The sequence below is a fragment of the Mastigoproctus giganteus genome, chromosome 12 (assembly GCF_048544385.1).
Source record: "Mastigoproctus giganteus isolate SK-2022 chromosome 12, ASM4854438v1, whole genome shotgun sequence".
In the NCBI taxonomy this organism is placed as follows: Eukaryota; Metazoa; Arthropoda; class Arachnida; order Uropygi; family Thelyphonidae; genus Mastigoproctus; species Mastigoproctus giganteus.
The window spans coordinates 67,124,454-67,141,522 of record NC_143586.1 but is presented as its reverse complement, the minus strand read 5'-3'; the positions used below and the strand labels follow the sequence as shown (position 1 = coordinate 67,141,522).

The window sequence follows — 17,069 nt, the reverse complement described above, 5'->3', positions numbered from 1 at the left end:
CTGTATGAAAGAAAAATTAATATTAATATAATTTTTCATTCATTTTTAGCCATTATTTTTTGAAGTTTATGGGATAGTAGAAAGTGGAAGTGAAGTAGTGGTTAAACAAGTGAAAGAATTTGAAAAACCTAGTGCAAAAATGAACTGGGACTGAGGGGGGGAAAAAAGGAATATACAAGTAAATAAATAAATAACACTATATTCAGTTATGGGAGGGCAATTTTAGCAAGAGGTCGAATCAGAGGATGGCAGATATGCAAAAGCTGAATATAGTAGATGAAAATACGATACATAGCCAGGAAATTCATCAGGGGACTACTTCTGACCATGTATCAGTCACTGCATTTCCAAACTTGTATTAGAAAAAGGGGGCAAATATGCGGCCTTTTATCGTAATACTGATGAATTTCCTGGCTATGTATCATATTTTCATCTACTATATTCAGCTTTTGCATATTTGCCATCCCCTAATTCGACCTCTTGCTAAAATTACCCTCCCATATCTGAATATAGTGTTATTTATTTACTTGTATATTCCTTTTTTTTTTTTTTTCCTCAGTCCCAGTTCATTTTTGCACTAAGTTTTTCAATTTCTTTCACCTGTTTAAGTACTACTTCACTTCCACTTTCTACTATCCCTTAAACTTCTCTTAGTTCTGGCACCTTGTGTTCTTTTCATTTCCATTTTTACAGACACTTTATTTATTCTACAAACCACACATTATTTATTTATTTTGGCGCGTCCGTAGCCAGGTGGGCAGGGGCAGCAGTACGTAGCACACGATTCTTGATTAGACTGGGGTTCGAGCCTGTGACCACCAAATACGGAGGGTGCAGAAAGGTCAGGGAATGACCACCGTATATCCCCGGAGCAATATGGTCTTAGTTGCTAATGCTCCTAAAAACCAAATAATGACAGCACATTATTTATGTCCTTGTGCTTCCTCTACTGCTGCACTGCACGTTTTGGAGCATTAAACATACTATAACTTTTGTTATTTTCCTTTTTCTGTTTACTTTGCTTCTTAACTGTTATATATTACTACTTAACTGTTATATATTGATTTTTAATTGTGTTAAATTGATTTGAATTGTGTTAAATTGGTTTTTAATTATTTATTTTTTACTCTAATGTAAGTTTTCGATTTTTTCATTTTAATTTCTGGAGAGTATCATACAGAAGTGTTCTACATACTATATCTAGGTAAACTCCTTATTATTTTATAAATATTACTATCAACGTAAAACGTATTGAGTATTACAGCTCTGATTCATACTATATAATAACTACATGTAAACAGTAATTTTGACATCACATACTTTTAACTTCACATACTTTAACTGCTAAAAAAATTTTAAAAATGTGTTAAATTGATTTTTAATTGTGTTAAATTGGTTTTTAGTTATTTATTTTTTACTCTAATGTAAGTTTTCGATTTTTTCGTTTTAATTTCTGGAGAGTATCATACGGAAGTGTTCTACATACTATATTGAGGTAAACTCCTCTTATTATTTTACAAATATTAATATCAACGTAAAATGTATTGATTATTACAGTTCTGATTCATACTATATACTACTATATATATATATATATATATATATATATATATGAGAACTGCAAACTTCATGTTTCAATTTTTTATAAATTGTAAAATCTATTACAGTCTATTAGAACCTCTAGCGCCGCACATGGGTTCTAGACTGATGTACAAGGAATGTTGGTTGGATTTCTCACTGAGCAGATATCTTTTCTGATATCTGCTCACTGACCACTTTAACATAAATTTCCTGTCAGTTAATCATTAAGATGCATAATTTCATTCATTAAAGTTGTAATTTTATTTTGTGAGTTCTGCCCCACACACACACACACACACACACACACACACACACACACACACACACACAGCATAATCAGGAATATGCTTTAAAGATGGTCATCGTTCATTTGTCTGATTTGAGCATAGGTAAATATAACATGGATGTAATGGTTAATTATAAATGATATATTAACTTACCAGTGTATCAAAGCAACCCAAATTTAAAAAAAGCACAAGAGATGACAAACTACCAAGTCACTCTCTTGAATTACAAACATCGAACTCGTGATTAGTGTGAACAAAGCCCTGTGAGATAAACTTTGTATAATGTTTACACAAATGAACAATCTTCAAATATTTATTTTTTTCACTGATTAATCGAAAAAGGATAAAGTTTACTGTATCAATGTTGAATAAGAAACTAATTACAAAATGATTGGGCAACTTTAATTTTTTTTTTTTACTACCCTAATGAAGCTGGATATGATTGGTTAGGGCTGTTATTCATCATCACATTCTTTCAACAGTAAAATTCCATAAAATGTTGATAATTCAACATCAATATTAAAAATGCATCATTCTATATCTTTGCAAAAGTCATGGCAATCCTTGCAAGATACAGAACACAGTAATCATAAACAAAGTATTGGTAGTTCAGCCTTGCAGTCACTAGACTGACTATAAAGTACTAGTTTCGTGGATTTCCTAATAGCCATGACAACTGTGTTTATCAAGCCTTGTATACATTAACAAACTTGTTTTTGAATAATTATAGTTTATTCCTAGTTATTAAGTTGTGTTTGTGTGATTTTGTTTCTTATTTTTTGGCAGTATCATCATATTGCTCATAATATCATAATCTGTTTGCTTTCTTGCATCATTTTGCCAGTGTTGATAATTTTTTAAAAAAACCATATTTCAGTTTATTCGAGCTATTGTAACTAAAACAGTTTTTTCCCCCCTTTCTTGTAGGTATACCTGTTAATACTTTGAAGAAAAATTTAATTAGGGATCTTTCCTGGATATCTCATTGGTGTGGAGTGATTGCTGCCACAGACGACTGCTACAAGTAATATATTTTTCTTTCCAAAAAATCGTTCTCTCTCTCTATAAGTTAAGAAGTCCTAAAATATATGCTGTCGATATACGTGTATTCATTCAGCACCACATTGTCAGCAATTACTCTTTTTTTTGCTTGCTTTCTTGCATCATCCTCGTAGGAAATGATAAACTTACATCAAGAGATCTAGTCAGAAAACCTTTTACTTGGTCTCCAGATACTGAGGAAGCCTCAACCATTGCAACACACAGGGTATAGCATTAATATTGTACAACATCTTGTTGGAAGTGACCTTCCTGACACCTGTATCATTCAGTTGTTCAAAAAAAAATTTGAAAATATATAGATAACTTTCATAATTTAGTTTATTTTTAAAATTTCAGTCATTTAGCATTAGCATTAGTAGAGGCATATGATGCAAGAAAGCAAGCTTATTCAGCATCACCCAAAAAAAAAAAAAAAAAAAAAAAAACACAACACTCCCATTTCACCCCTCCGTTCACTCGAAATACCTGTCCATTTTTGGCTGGGCCCAGAAGTGTTAAGTAATTATAAAATTATGAATGGAGTGTCAAAGTATTTTCTCATATACATAATGTGTGAGCATCAAAAAAAGTTTGAAAGCATGAACTAGTGTATAATCTTGCTATCTCTACTTTGCCAGCTGCAGTTTGAGGGAATAGTATGTATGCAGGAAAACTGCCAAGGCCACATTATGTCTAAGAGTTGGCTACTCTTGCTGTGTACACATCATATCTAAAAACTTCAGTTCATACAACATTCCCTCCCCACATCATTTACCTCATCTACATCAAGGCATCATGAATAGTGAAATGCATAGATAAACATATCTGTGAAAAGAAAAGAACCAAACCTTCCATAAACTTTCTAAATCATTTTTCAAATGTTACACTTGTCTCAGTTTCAACCTCAGTGATGTCCATTTTCACCTACAATCTGCCAAGCGACACTTATTTTTTCTGATAGAATCTCACTTATCAGTTACCTCAACCTTGGTGCTTGACGATGTCACAGATATTCTCTCAGATATGCCAGACAAGCTGTACTTGCTACCTGGGAGTCTAAAACGCTGATGGAACTGATATTCGGGTGACACTCAAGTAAGTGGACCCAATTCCGGCGAAGTCCGGACGGTCTGTGACAGCCAAATCCTCTGCTTGCACCTTCACGATGGTGGGACTGTTAGTAATCCTGGGTATAACCTCCATGCACAAGTACATGGTGGGTGACAACCCAGGTGTGAACCAACGTAAGCAGGGGTCGAGGTGTGGCGCCCACACCACATGGAGGAATGCTGCCCCTCTATGTTACCAGGCAGTACTAGGTGGTAGATGACTCTCATCAACCGGTGCAATACCACCACTTTGCTTATTGGAGGCTTGAAGTGGTGGAACCCATGTTTAGTCTCTAGAGCTAAGTTCCAGTCAACCCTTCCCCATCTCTTCCATCATGCAGTTTGATTGATGACTTTTGAGGTTATGGTGAACATTGTGGCTAGATCCAATATTCCTTACATTTCGAGGGTACAGCTTTAAAACGGTGTTCGCAGGCCGGCCACTAGTTAGTACACTGGACCGAACCTATTGGTAACTCTCTAGAAGGCTTCCGGATCAGCTAGTGTATAATCTTGCTACCTCTACTCTGCCAGATAGTGACTGGAGGGAGTCCGAATAGTGTGTATGCGGGGAGCATTGTTGAGGCCACGTTACGTCAAGGATCTGGGTATATTCTTACCACGTGTATGCCATTTCCAAAAATTTCATTACTTCATGCAGCATGTCCCATCCACTTTTTCTTACTATTGAATACACCATGAATTGTCAAACTAATAGAGCAAGCTTATCTGCGAAAAGATCTAAACCCCCCAAGCACTTCCTAATTCATTTCACAAATATACGTGGTCTCAATTCTAATCTCAACGATGTCCATTTCCACTTGCAGTCTGCCAAACCGCATGTACTTTTTCTGACAGAATCTCAGTTATCGGTTGATTCAAATACTGCTCATCTCAGATGCCCAAATTATTCGCTGTATGATTCCTTTCACCTCAAACGTGGTACTTGTGCATATGTCCGTTCTGATATTCCCTGTCAGAGACTTGGCAATTTGGAATCTCCTCTCTTTGAGGAGATTCCAAATTGCCAAGCTTGCTCTGGCTTTAAGCTTGCTCTGGCTTAAAATCTCTCTACCTCATTGTGTCAAATTCATCTGTTGTTTCTACCGTTCTCCCAACTCCACTAATCACTTGGAGCTCTTTGACTTCCTCTCTTTGCAACTTGACTTTCTCCAGTCCAACTTTCCTAACAGTGAAGTAATTTTCCTTGGTGATTTTAATGTTCACAACTCCAGTTGGCTTCCATTTTCTAGTCACACTGACCCAGCTGGTCGAGATGCTGAGGCTTTTGCAATTACTAATGAGCTTGCACAGATTGTTCATCTACCTACAAGAATACCAGACAATCCTAATCATACAGCCAATACGCTGGATCTTTTTCTCACAAACAACCCTTCTAAGTACACGGTCGAAGTGAGAGGTCCTTTAGGCACTTCAGATCACAACTTGGTGATTGTCTATTCTCCAATGGAACCTTTATCTCATGACTATTCCCAACCTCGTGTTGTTTGGCATTACAAGAATGCAAAATGGGATAACCTGCGAGACTTCTTTTCTTCTTTTCCTTGGTCGGATTACTGTTTCAAAACTTCTGATGTCAACGTTTGCTCAGATCGTGTCAGTGAAATTATTCTTGCAGGAATGGAATCCTTTATCCCACACTCCACTTTAAAATCTCGTCCTTTATCTAAACCTTGGTTTTCCAATAAATGTGCTAAGGCTGTTCAAGAGAAGGATGTTGCATATTGTAATTGGCTTGTTTCTAATTCTTCAGTTTCATTTTCTGCCTACACCAAAGCTCGCAACAATTGTAAAGCAGTTATTAATCAGTCCAAACTAGAGTTTGAACAGGCTAAGAGTAGAAAACTTGCTTCTTGCCCTAATGGTAGCCAAGCATTCTGGTCTCTTGCCAAAACTATTGGCCGCAACCTTTGCCCATCTCGGCTCCCACCTCTGTCCAAACCAGATGGTTCTGTTGTCACTTCAGCCAAAGATAAAACTGACCTGCTAGCATTTCATTTTTCTTCCACCTCATGTATTAATGATCTTGGTAAAACACCTCCCACCATTCCCAACACGCTCCATTCAATGCCTCCTGTGGTCTTCCGTCAACAGGATGTCAGAAGGATTTTGACGAATCTTGATGCTAAGAAAGCTCCAGGTCCCGATGGTATTTCTCCACTTGTTCTCAAAACCTGAGCTCCTGAACTTACTCCTATTCTTTGTCGCCTTTTTTCACTTTCTTATTCCAAAGGTGTTTTTCCTTCTACTTGGAAATTTTCTCATATCCAGCCAGTTCCTAAAAGGGTGATAAATCCCTCCCATCCAATTATCATCCCATTGCATTTACTTCTACTCTTTCTAAAGTAAAGGAGAAATCAATTAACCACCAACTCTTAAACTACATAGAAACCTTCCGTCTGATCAACGATTGCCAGTATGGATTCCATTAGTGTCGATCCACTGGTGATATTCTGGCATATGTTACCCATTTATGGACTAATTCAATGGAAAGGTTCGGTGAAACACAAGTAGTTGCTCTTGACATCACAAAGGCTTTCGATCGTGTTTGGCATAAAGGTCTTCTAAACAAGCTTCCATCTTATGGTTTGCCAACTGTTTTTAGTAATTTGTTATCCTGTTTTCTCTCTGATTACTCACTGAGGGTGATGGTAGATGGCTCTCTGTCTTCTAACTTCTTCACTAATGCCGGTGTCACCCAAGGTTCAGTTTGTTCCCCCACTCTTTTCCTCTTGTATATTAATGACCTTCTTCCATTGACTGGAAATCCTATCCATAGTTTTGCCGATGATAGCACATTGCATTCCACTTTCCATTTTGAGAAACCTTGTCCTGCTCAATCAGCATCAATTTCTTGAAAATCTGCTACAAATTCTTTAAATGCCGATCTTCAGGTAATTCTCCAGTGGGGCAAAGACAATTTAGTTGATTTCAGCCCTTCTAAAAGTCAGTCTTGTCTTATATCTCGCAAAAAGGATTCTTCTGCTCCTATGCTTATCTTTAGTGACACTCCGATTTCTAGGCAAAATGATATATCTCTTTTGGGGATTACCCTGACTTCTAATCTCTCTTGGCACAAGCACATTACAAATATTGCTTCCTCTGTATCTAAAAAACTTGGTTTTCTCTTTCGCTCTCGGCGTTACTTTTCTTCCAAACAGCTGCTCACTCTGTATAAATCGCAAATCCGCCCTGCCATGGAATATTGTTCCCACATCTGGGGTGGTGCCCCCAAAACGTCTCTCAGGCTTCTTGATTCCATTCAGAAGAGGGCAGTTAGGTTAATTAATGATCCATCTCTAACAGAGTCTCTCCACTCGCTGTCTCATAGACATACTGTTTCTGCTGCAAGCCTCTTCTACAGATACTTCCATGGGCACTGTTCTTCTGAATTGGCTTCTATAATTCCCGCTCTCTCTTTCAAAACAGTCCTAACACGTGCCACCACCAGCCAACATCCATTTACTGTCCAACTTCAAACTCATAGAACCAACTTTTCATCTTCCTCGTTTATTTATTCAACTGCCGTTTTCTGGAACAACCTTCCTTCATACTTATTTCCTGAAAATTACAGTCTACAGAAGTTCAAGTCCAATGTCAACAAATATCTTCTTTTGTCCTCTCAACCTCCAACCCATGCATGGTACCAAGTACTATAGGTTCTAATACCTCTCGTGTTTGGGGTTTACATAAAACAAAAAAAAAAAAAAAAAAAAAAAAAAAAAACCATTGTAACACACAGGGTATAGCATTAATATTGTACATCTTGTTGGAAGTGACCTTCCTGACACCTGTATCATTCAGTTGTTCAAAAAAAGTTTTGAAAATATGTAGATAACTTTCATAATTTAGTTTATTTTTAAAATTTCAGTCATTTGTGGCTGGGCCCAGAAGTGTTAAGTAATTATAAAATTATGAATGGAGTGTCAAATTATTTTCTCATAAACATAATGTGTGAGCATCAAAAAATGTTTGAAAGCATGAACTAGTGTATAATCTTTCTATCTCTACTTTGCCAGCTGCAGTTTGAGGGAATAGTATGTATGCAGGAAAACTGCCAAGGCCACATTATGTCTAAGAGTTGGCTACTCTTGCTGTGTACACATCATATCTAAAAACTTCAGTTCATACAACATTCCCTCCCCACATCATTTACCTCATCTACATCAAGGCATCATGAATAGTGAAATGCATAGATAAACATATCTGTGAAAAGAAAAGAACCAAACCTTCCATAAACTTTCTAAATCATTTTTCAAATGTTACACTTGTCTCAGTGATGTCTATTTTCACCTTCAATCTGCCAAGCCACACTTATTTTTTCTGTTAGAATCTCACTTATCAGTTACCTCAACCACAACTAACATTATTTATCATAATTATTTGTTCTATAATTCCTTTTTCTTTAAAGGTGGTATATACATATGTTAACCCCGATATTCCTTGTCAAAGATTTCTAATCTAGATTCTCCTATTTTTGAACTCCTTTGCTTAAAATCTCTTTACCACATTCTGTCAGATTCTTCTCTCTCTCTCTCTCTCTCTCTCTCTCTCTCTCTCTCTCTCTCTCTCTCTCTCTCTCTCCCCCCCCCCCAACTATACAGCTCACTCAGAGCTTTTTGACTTATTTTCTTTGAAACATGACTTTCTCCAATCTGACCTTCCAAACAGTGAATTAATTTTCTAATTGTCTCTGATAATTGTAAAGCTCGCTGCCCCACCTTGCTTTAGTTCTCTAGTTCAGTGCACCAAGCTGGTATAGATACTGAGTCTTTTGCTTGGCATGTGCACATCGTATCTAAATGTCTACACCTCCATGTCCAGTATCAATATCTAAATAACCAATAACCTTAAACAATTTTTTTTCACTTCTGAAATGGGAAAAAAAAAAACACAAAAGATATTAGAACTATAGTACAGCGTATAAGTTGGAGGTTGAGAAGACAGACATACTCTTGTTGACGTTAGTCTTGAATATCAGAAGACTGTAATTTTCAGGAAATAAATGGGAAGGAAGGTTGTTCCAGAAAACAGAGATAGAAGAAGGGATAAATGAGGAGAAGGAAAAGTTGGTTCCATGAGTTTGGTGTTGTATAGTGAATGGATGCTGCTGACTGATTGTTCAGACTGGTTTGGAAGAGAGAGTGGAGAAATTATGGATTTCGATTCAGAAGAGTATTGCCGATGGAATATCTGTACAAAAGGCATGCAACAGAAACTGAATGTCTATGAAACATAATATAGGGAGAGATTTTGTAATAGACAGATCACTAATTAATCTTACTGCTCTATTTTGAACAGAGTCTAGAAGCTTGAAAGAGATTTTGAGGACACCATCCCAAATGTGGGAACAAGTATTCCATGATGTGGTGTATTTGGGATTTGTAAAGAACGAGCAGTTGTTTAGAAGAAAAGTAATGGCAAGAATGAAAGAGATAACCCAGTTTTTTTTACTGCAGAGGAAGCAATATTTGTGTTATGCTTCTGTGAGTGGTTAAAAATCTGTGACATTGAATATGAGCATAGTAGCAGTAGACTTTTTTTTTGTAGCAATAAAATAAGACAACTGAATTTTAGAAGGATTTAGGTTAGCTAAGTTTCCTTTGCCCTACTGAAGAATTACATGAGATTGACATTTTTGCCAGTCTCAGGTAAATCTGTTCTCAGGCTGATCTCTTCGCTAAATCATAAAAAATTTAGAAGGATATTAGAGAAGTTGAAGCTGTTTCTGCAGGACACAGATTTTCAAATTGGAAGGTGGAATGACATCATCAGAAAAACTATGGATAGGATTTCCATTCATTGGAAGAAAGTCATGCATATACAACAGGAAAAGAATGGGAGAAAGAACTGAACTTTAGGAAACACCAGCATTAGTGGGGAAGTTAGAAGACAGAGAGCCATCTATCATCACCTGCAGTGAGCATTCAGAGAGAGAGAGAGAGAGAGAGAGAGAGAGAGAGAGAGACCCCTGGATACCCAATTTAAAATATTAAAAAAAAAAAAAAAACCCAGTTAGCAATCCCCAAAAAGGAACTTGTTTAAAAGACATTTATGACAAACACCATTAAAAGGTGTAGAAAGGTCATGAGCAACTGCTTCAGTTTCATCAGATGTTTCCATTGAATTTTTCTAAAGATGAATAACATAAGCCAGTAATATCACCAGTTGATCAACACTGACAGAATCCATATTGGCAATCATTGATCAGATGGAAGGTTTCAAGACACTTTAAGAGTTGGCATTTGATGAATTTCTCCATTACTTTGAAAAGAGTAGATGTGAATGCAATAGAGTGATAGTTAGATGGGAGAGATTTCTCACCCCTTTTTAACAACTAGCCAGATAGGAGGAAATTTCCAAGCAGAAGAAAAAACAATGATAGAATAAGAAAGTGTAAAAGGGCAACACAGAATAGGAAATTCAGGAGCACAGGTTGTGAAAACAAGTTGAGAAATGTTATAAGGACTGGAGCTTTCTTGGTATCAGGATCATTCAGAATTCTTTTAATTTCCTTCTATCAGAAGAGTACAGGAGGCATTGTGTGAAGTGAACTGGGTATAGTAGGAGGTGAATTATAGAATTAATAGGAAATTCAGGAGCACAGGTTGTGAAAACAAGTTGAGAAATGTTATAAGGACTGGAGCTTTCTTGGTATCAGGATCATTCAGAATTCTTTTAATTTCCTTCTATCAGAAGAGTACAGGAGGCATTGTGTGAAGTGAACTGGGTATAGTAGGAGGTGAATTAAAAGTTAGAAGAAAAGTAGGATGTAAGTCAAATTTATCTTTAGCTAAGAATGCTATAGAACCAACAGGTGAGAGTATTGATGGACAGAAATTGCAGCCAGTAGATTTGGCAAGAGACCAGAATGTTTGACTACCATTTGGACAAGAAGTAAGTTTCTACACTTCACCTAGCTTGTTCAGAATCAAGGTTGGAATTTAATAATAACTGTTTTACAATTGTTACAAGCTTTAGTGTAGACAGAAGATGAAGCTTGAGATTGGATGCATACCAGTTGCAATATGTGCCATTCCATTAAACATGTATTGTAAAGCACCTCCGTATCCAGGTGGGCAGGAGCAGCAGTGCATAGTACACACTTCTTGATTAGACCTGGGTTCGAACCCATGACCACCAAATATGGAGGATGCGGAAAGGTAAGGGAATGACCACCGCATATCCCTGGAGCAATATGGCCTTAGTAGCTAATGCTCCTAAAAAAAAAAAAATACCAAATGTATTGGAACTGGCCATTTCGATAAACATAAGGCCATTCTTAATTGGCCTTATGTTTATTGGAAAACCAAGGTTTAGATAAAGGACTAGGTTTTAAGGTGGAATTCATTAATAAAGGATTTTATCACTACAAAAATAATTTCACTGACATGATTGAGCAGACATTGGGATCAGAAGATTTAAAACACTAATCCACTCAAGGAAAAGAAGAATAGAAATATTACAGGTCATCCCACATCACATTCTTGTTAATGCCAAACGACACAAGGCTGAGAATGGCCATGAGAGAGTCTCCATTGAAGAAGAGACCATCATCAAGTTGTGATCTGTGTTGCCTAGATGAACCACTAACATTGACCTTGAAGGGTTGTTTGCAAGTAAAATATTAAGAGCGTTGGGTTTTTGGTTAGGATAACCTGTCAGGTAAATGAACAGCTGAGTAGGATCATTAGAAATTGCAAAAGTTCAGCATCCCAACCAGCTAGGTCTGTGCAACTAGATAGCTGAAACCAACTGGAGTTTTTAAAATTACTATGAAAATTACTTTATTGTAAGGAAAGTTAGATTAGAGAAAGTTGAGTTTCAAAGAAATGAAGTCAAAGAGTTCAGAATGTTTAGTGGAGTTGGGAGAATGATCAAGGCAACAGATGGATTTGACAGAATATAGTAGAGATCAAAAAGAGGAGATTCCAAATTAGGAAGTCTCTTACAAATAATATCAGCACACACATATGCACTAGTACTGCCTTTTAAAGCAAAAGGAAAATTGTAAAGCAAATAATTAGGGAAACTGAGATGAGTAGTAGGTGAAGCTTTTCATGGCCACCTTGATCGGGTGATCCTGAAACCTCATTTCCAAACATTAGCTTACAAAATTCATCACTTTTGATAAGAATTCCTTTTTGTGCCCTTAACCAATGTCATCACTCTTCTAGGTATCCTTTCCAACAGATGGTTTACATCTTTCCTAAAATAGAGTTTATACACTTGTATGCAATATTCAACATGTTACCTAACCACTGCTTTATATAATGGGATACATGAAAAAATGTGAAAGAAGAAAAGTATATAAGAAAAAAAACTATCAGTGTACCATTCAAGTAAAGAAGTGGGATACTGTTTCAACACAGGTATTGAAATATATCTGTGGATTACTATGGTTTGGTCCACTGGCTAGTTAATCCACCAGACAAACCTGTTGGTAACTATCTAGGAGGCATTCAAATCACCTAGTGTATAATCTTGCTGTCTCTACTCTGCCAACTCAATGCTTTCTATGGTCTTTTGACAGAAGGAAATTAAAAGAATTCTGAATGATCTTGATATCAAGAGAGCTCACCTGTCTTCTCAACCTACAGCTCATACACTGTACTAAAGTACTATAGGGTCTAATATTTGTGTTTAGAGACCTTCTTCTTAGTAATGATATTGTACAATGTAGGATACATGAACTAGGGAAATTTATAGGCATGGAAGTGACTGAATGTGTCAATAAAAGTTCTTTCTTCAACTTATGCTTAGATGAAAGCAAGAAGCTAACACAAATCAGACAAATACTTATATGCAAATATTATTTTGATAATGATCGCGGTTATTTTAGTGAAAAATAAAAATAAAATAAAAATTCAGAAATATTTACAATGCAGTAAAAGAAAACTTGCATTTCAATGAGAAATCATTTCTTCTTGGCATTTCAGTGAGAAACCTTTGTTCTGTAACTGCAGATGGCGCTGCTATGATGAAGATCCAAAGTGGTGATTGAGCCTTCTTATCAATGATTGTCAAGAAGTACTTGTATGCAAATCTGTTAATAAAGCAGTGAATAATATGGTATCAATGGTAAAGAAGGTTATTAATATGATAAATACTAAAGCAGCATTCTTAGAAATAATTTTTGATCATTACATGACACTGCTGATGAAATGTATAAAGTACTTCTTAAGTATAATTATATCCAGTGGTTAAGTTTTGATCCAAGTGTGGAGAGGCTATGTGAGTTTTAGATAATGTAGTAACTGCCTTAACCCCAAAATATAATCATTTAGTGCTAGAATTCCAACAAACCTCCATTTGTGATTGCATCCTATTTTTAAAAGATATAGTTACACCAGTAAAAATAATGTTGACCTCTACATTTTTTCAAGCATTAACGAGTTCCTTTCAGATGAATCACTAGCCACTAAAACTGAAACAAAACATAAAATAATAATCTTTCTTGAAACATTGCATGATGAATTGGAAGATAGAATTCAAGAGTTAAAGTATTTCACAAATATCATATCATTTATATTGTTGCCATTTCAAGAGATCAATCATAAAAATTTTCTAGAAATGCAAACAGACTTTCTTCCTTTCACAGAATAGGAACCAATTGGGGTAACATAAAGTTTGTGCTGATGGAACTTCCCAGATACGAGCAAATGTATACATTTTTCATGATGAAAATAGCACAGTAGAAAGTTTTAGGTGTGATCTGTACCAACACTCAGAAGAAGTTGCTCATATTTCTGTATTAATTTTAAGTGTATTTCCACCAACAATTTTGCATGAAAGATCATTTAACATACTTCATTTCATAAAAAACAAATTCTGAAATAATTATTGATCAAAATCTTCAGCGAACAAAACTGTGTCCAATTTTCCTTTTAACAAGTTATTGTAATAAAACATTCTTTTTCATTGAAAATATCTAAAAATTGCGATGGTTAATCATACAAGAAATACAATTAACCATCATGGTTTTTAGATATTTTCAATTTTGTTTAAATTCTTTGCTTATTTTGTACTTAAATAAGAAATATAAATGCAAAAAATATTACATCCTCATTACAAAACATTCATTTATTTTCTGAAACCCTTTTTAGAATAATTTTAAAATTTTAAATTACAACAGAAATGCAAATGGTTAGGAATTATATGTGAAGCTTGAGAAGTAAGTACTATAGGGTATAAATGATTACTTTTGCTATAATTTTTGTTAAGTTTTAGAATTAATATCAGTTATCTATTACACAGGTTTATCATGAAGAAAATTAAATTTTAAAAATGACTATGGGTTAATTTATAGAAATCTGAATGACTGTGGCCACCAGTAAGTTGTGGTGGCTGCACCTGCTGCCACAAAAATATTTCTCATGAGAACTGCTAATCTAGATAGAGATGGAGTTATACTGTAGTCATAGCATGGATTTGTTAAGGGGTAATCTTTTCTGACTAATCTGATTGGAAAATATGATGCAGTAGCAAAATAACTGGATGCAAAAAATAATTTTTACATCATTCCTAAAACTTCAGATAAGTTTTTGATGCTGTTGCACATAAACGACTGCTGTAAACATTAGTGCAGTGTGGCATTAAGGACAGCTTACCACTGTGGATAAAAGGATGGTTGAGTGAAAAAAGGACAGAATTATTGATGAGCATGGCTCTTCTTGGAGTAATATTATTAGTAGAGTCCTCTCAGGTTAAGTGCTGGACTTAAATGTCTAATTTTGCAGATGTTACAAAGGTTGTCAGGGTGTTAATGACAGTAATCAAGGTAAGCTACTGCAACATGATCTATAAAAATTGGGAAGATGGGCTGATAACGGCAGTTGAAGTTTAACATTGACAAATGCAAGGTACTGCATATAGATATCAGTAATCCCAGATTAATGTACCAACTGTGTGGTATCACACTTGGGATAGTGGAGAATGAAAAAGACCTTGGGCTTATTGTGCAATCAGATACAAAGTTCTCTAATCAGTGCAGACAGGCTGCCAGGACAGCTCATGGGGTTTTGTCAGTAATAAACAGGATTTTGCCAGCAGGGATAAGATGGTGATTGTCCCATTGTATAAGCCAATGGTTAAACCACATCTTGAGTGCTGCATACAGATCTGAAAGCCTCATTTCAGGAAGGATGTGGATGTGTTACAGCGGTTGCAGAGAAAAACAATGAGATTAATGGAGGGGGAGACAAAAGTGTGCACTTACCAAGAAGACTTATCAGTTCTGCAAATTGCAGTGTCTAAAGACTAAAGACATAGGATCCTGAGAGGAGATCTGATTGAGTTTTAAGGCTTTAAATATATTAAGTAAGCTCAATAATGCTGATGGCATTCTTCTTCTTGCTCAGACCACTCACATGAGGGTTCATTCAAATTGAGAAAGGATGGTTTCAGGACAGATGTGCAGAAATTTGCCTTCATCTAGTGGGTAGTTAATTTTGAAACAAACATCTGGTGTTGTAGAGGTGGGTAGTTTAAATAAATTCAAAGAAGAACTAGACAAACTAATATTAATATAATCACCTAACATTGCCATATTGGTTCCACTCCTCAAAAAGGCCGCCTCCGTAGCCAGGTGGGCAGGTGCAGCAGTGCATAGCACATGCTTCTTGATTAGACCGGGGTTCGAGCCCGTGACCACCAAATACAGAGGATGCGGAAAGGTCAGGGGATGACCACCGCATATCCCCGGAGCAATATGGCCTTAGTTGCTAATGCTCCTAAAAACCAAATAAACAACAACAAACAAACAACTCCTTAAAAAAAAAAAGCACTTGTGTTTTCATCCAACAAAACATGCAAAGTAACCATAGAATACTCACAGTTTTCAGACTGAATATACTTAAACTATGCAATTATGAAAACCTCTCTCTCTCTGTTGCATATGTCTAATATAGGAAATTACAATATTTTACATATTAGACAGCTCTTTCCAACAAGTACTTTGGGATATATATAGCCTTAAACCACAGACATTATTTTATAATTACCCTATATATATATATATATATATATATATATTATTCTTTTGTAATATGATAATTCATGTTGTATTTTATTTTTAATATGCTTTTATAGTAGTTTTACTTAATTTATTTCTATCTCTAGCTTTTACTGTTGTCCCAGTAGCTGTTTTAGCAATGCATGGGTACGAACAGAGTACATATTGTTATTTCTTTTTGTATTATCATTCTATTGTGGTTTATTCCGTCTTTGTTCATTTTCTTAATTACAGGTATTTTCTACACATAGGTATTATATTTAAGACATTACAGGTCTTTAAGCTAGCCTAATCTCGGTTATCTTAATTTCCCATGGCCTATACATTCAGGATTTTTCAACTTGTTACGCATTGCTAAAAATTATATCAATTATTGATGAAAAACTGTAGCAATACTATTTTAAAACAGTATTATATAATATTAAACATATTTATACCTTTTTGTATTACATCTTTATACATTTTTGTATTACATCACATGGACGTCAATCCCCTACTTCATCGGGGGCTTTGAGCGGATTGACGGTCCATTCGATGTAATGCATTTCTTACTTAGCCGTTTCTGTTTGCATCTATCACAGCTTTGCTATTTTTTCAAATAACTAAATTCTAAGTTTCTATTTAAAATTTTTTGGTCCCAGGTTTATCTTAATTGTTATTAGTTAAATCAGTACTATTTATTATAAATTTATTATGAACCAAATTAATTCCCCATAATTTCTACAGCAACTGTGATAGAATACACAAAGCCCTACGGGTAAGTTTATTTAATATATTGCAATAACATTACTTACTTGATGTGTTTCAATGTAGGTCGTAGAGTCGAAAAAGGGAAGTTTCCCGCCCTTAACTTGTTTTAAAGATGGCTATTTTTATTGCGCAGTCGCGTTGACGTTTCAATGTGTTACTTCCATTAGGTTTCACGTTTCACTTCCAATAGGTTGTGTGCCGATGGTGTATTGGCCGAAGTCCCCGATCTTCAGGCCAATGTCTTTTATGGTGGTTTTGTAGTTGAAT

At 35.6% G+C, this 17,069-nt stretch overlaps 1 protein-coding gene across 1 annotated transcript in view; it reads left to right on the top strand.

Moving 5' to 3' along the window:
• Positions 1-17,069, top strand: part of LOC150077148 (uncharacterized) — a 370,624-nt gene that overhangs the window by 302,952 nt on the left and 50,603 nt on the right. Inside the window, exon 19 of the mRNA XM_090385790.1 lies at positions 2,796-2,892. Coding sequence (XP_090241916.1) covers positions 2,796-2,892 — 97 coding nt within the window. The remainder of the gene's footprint in view (positions 1-2,795; positions 2,893-17,069) is intronic.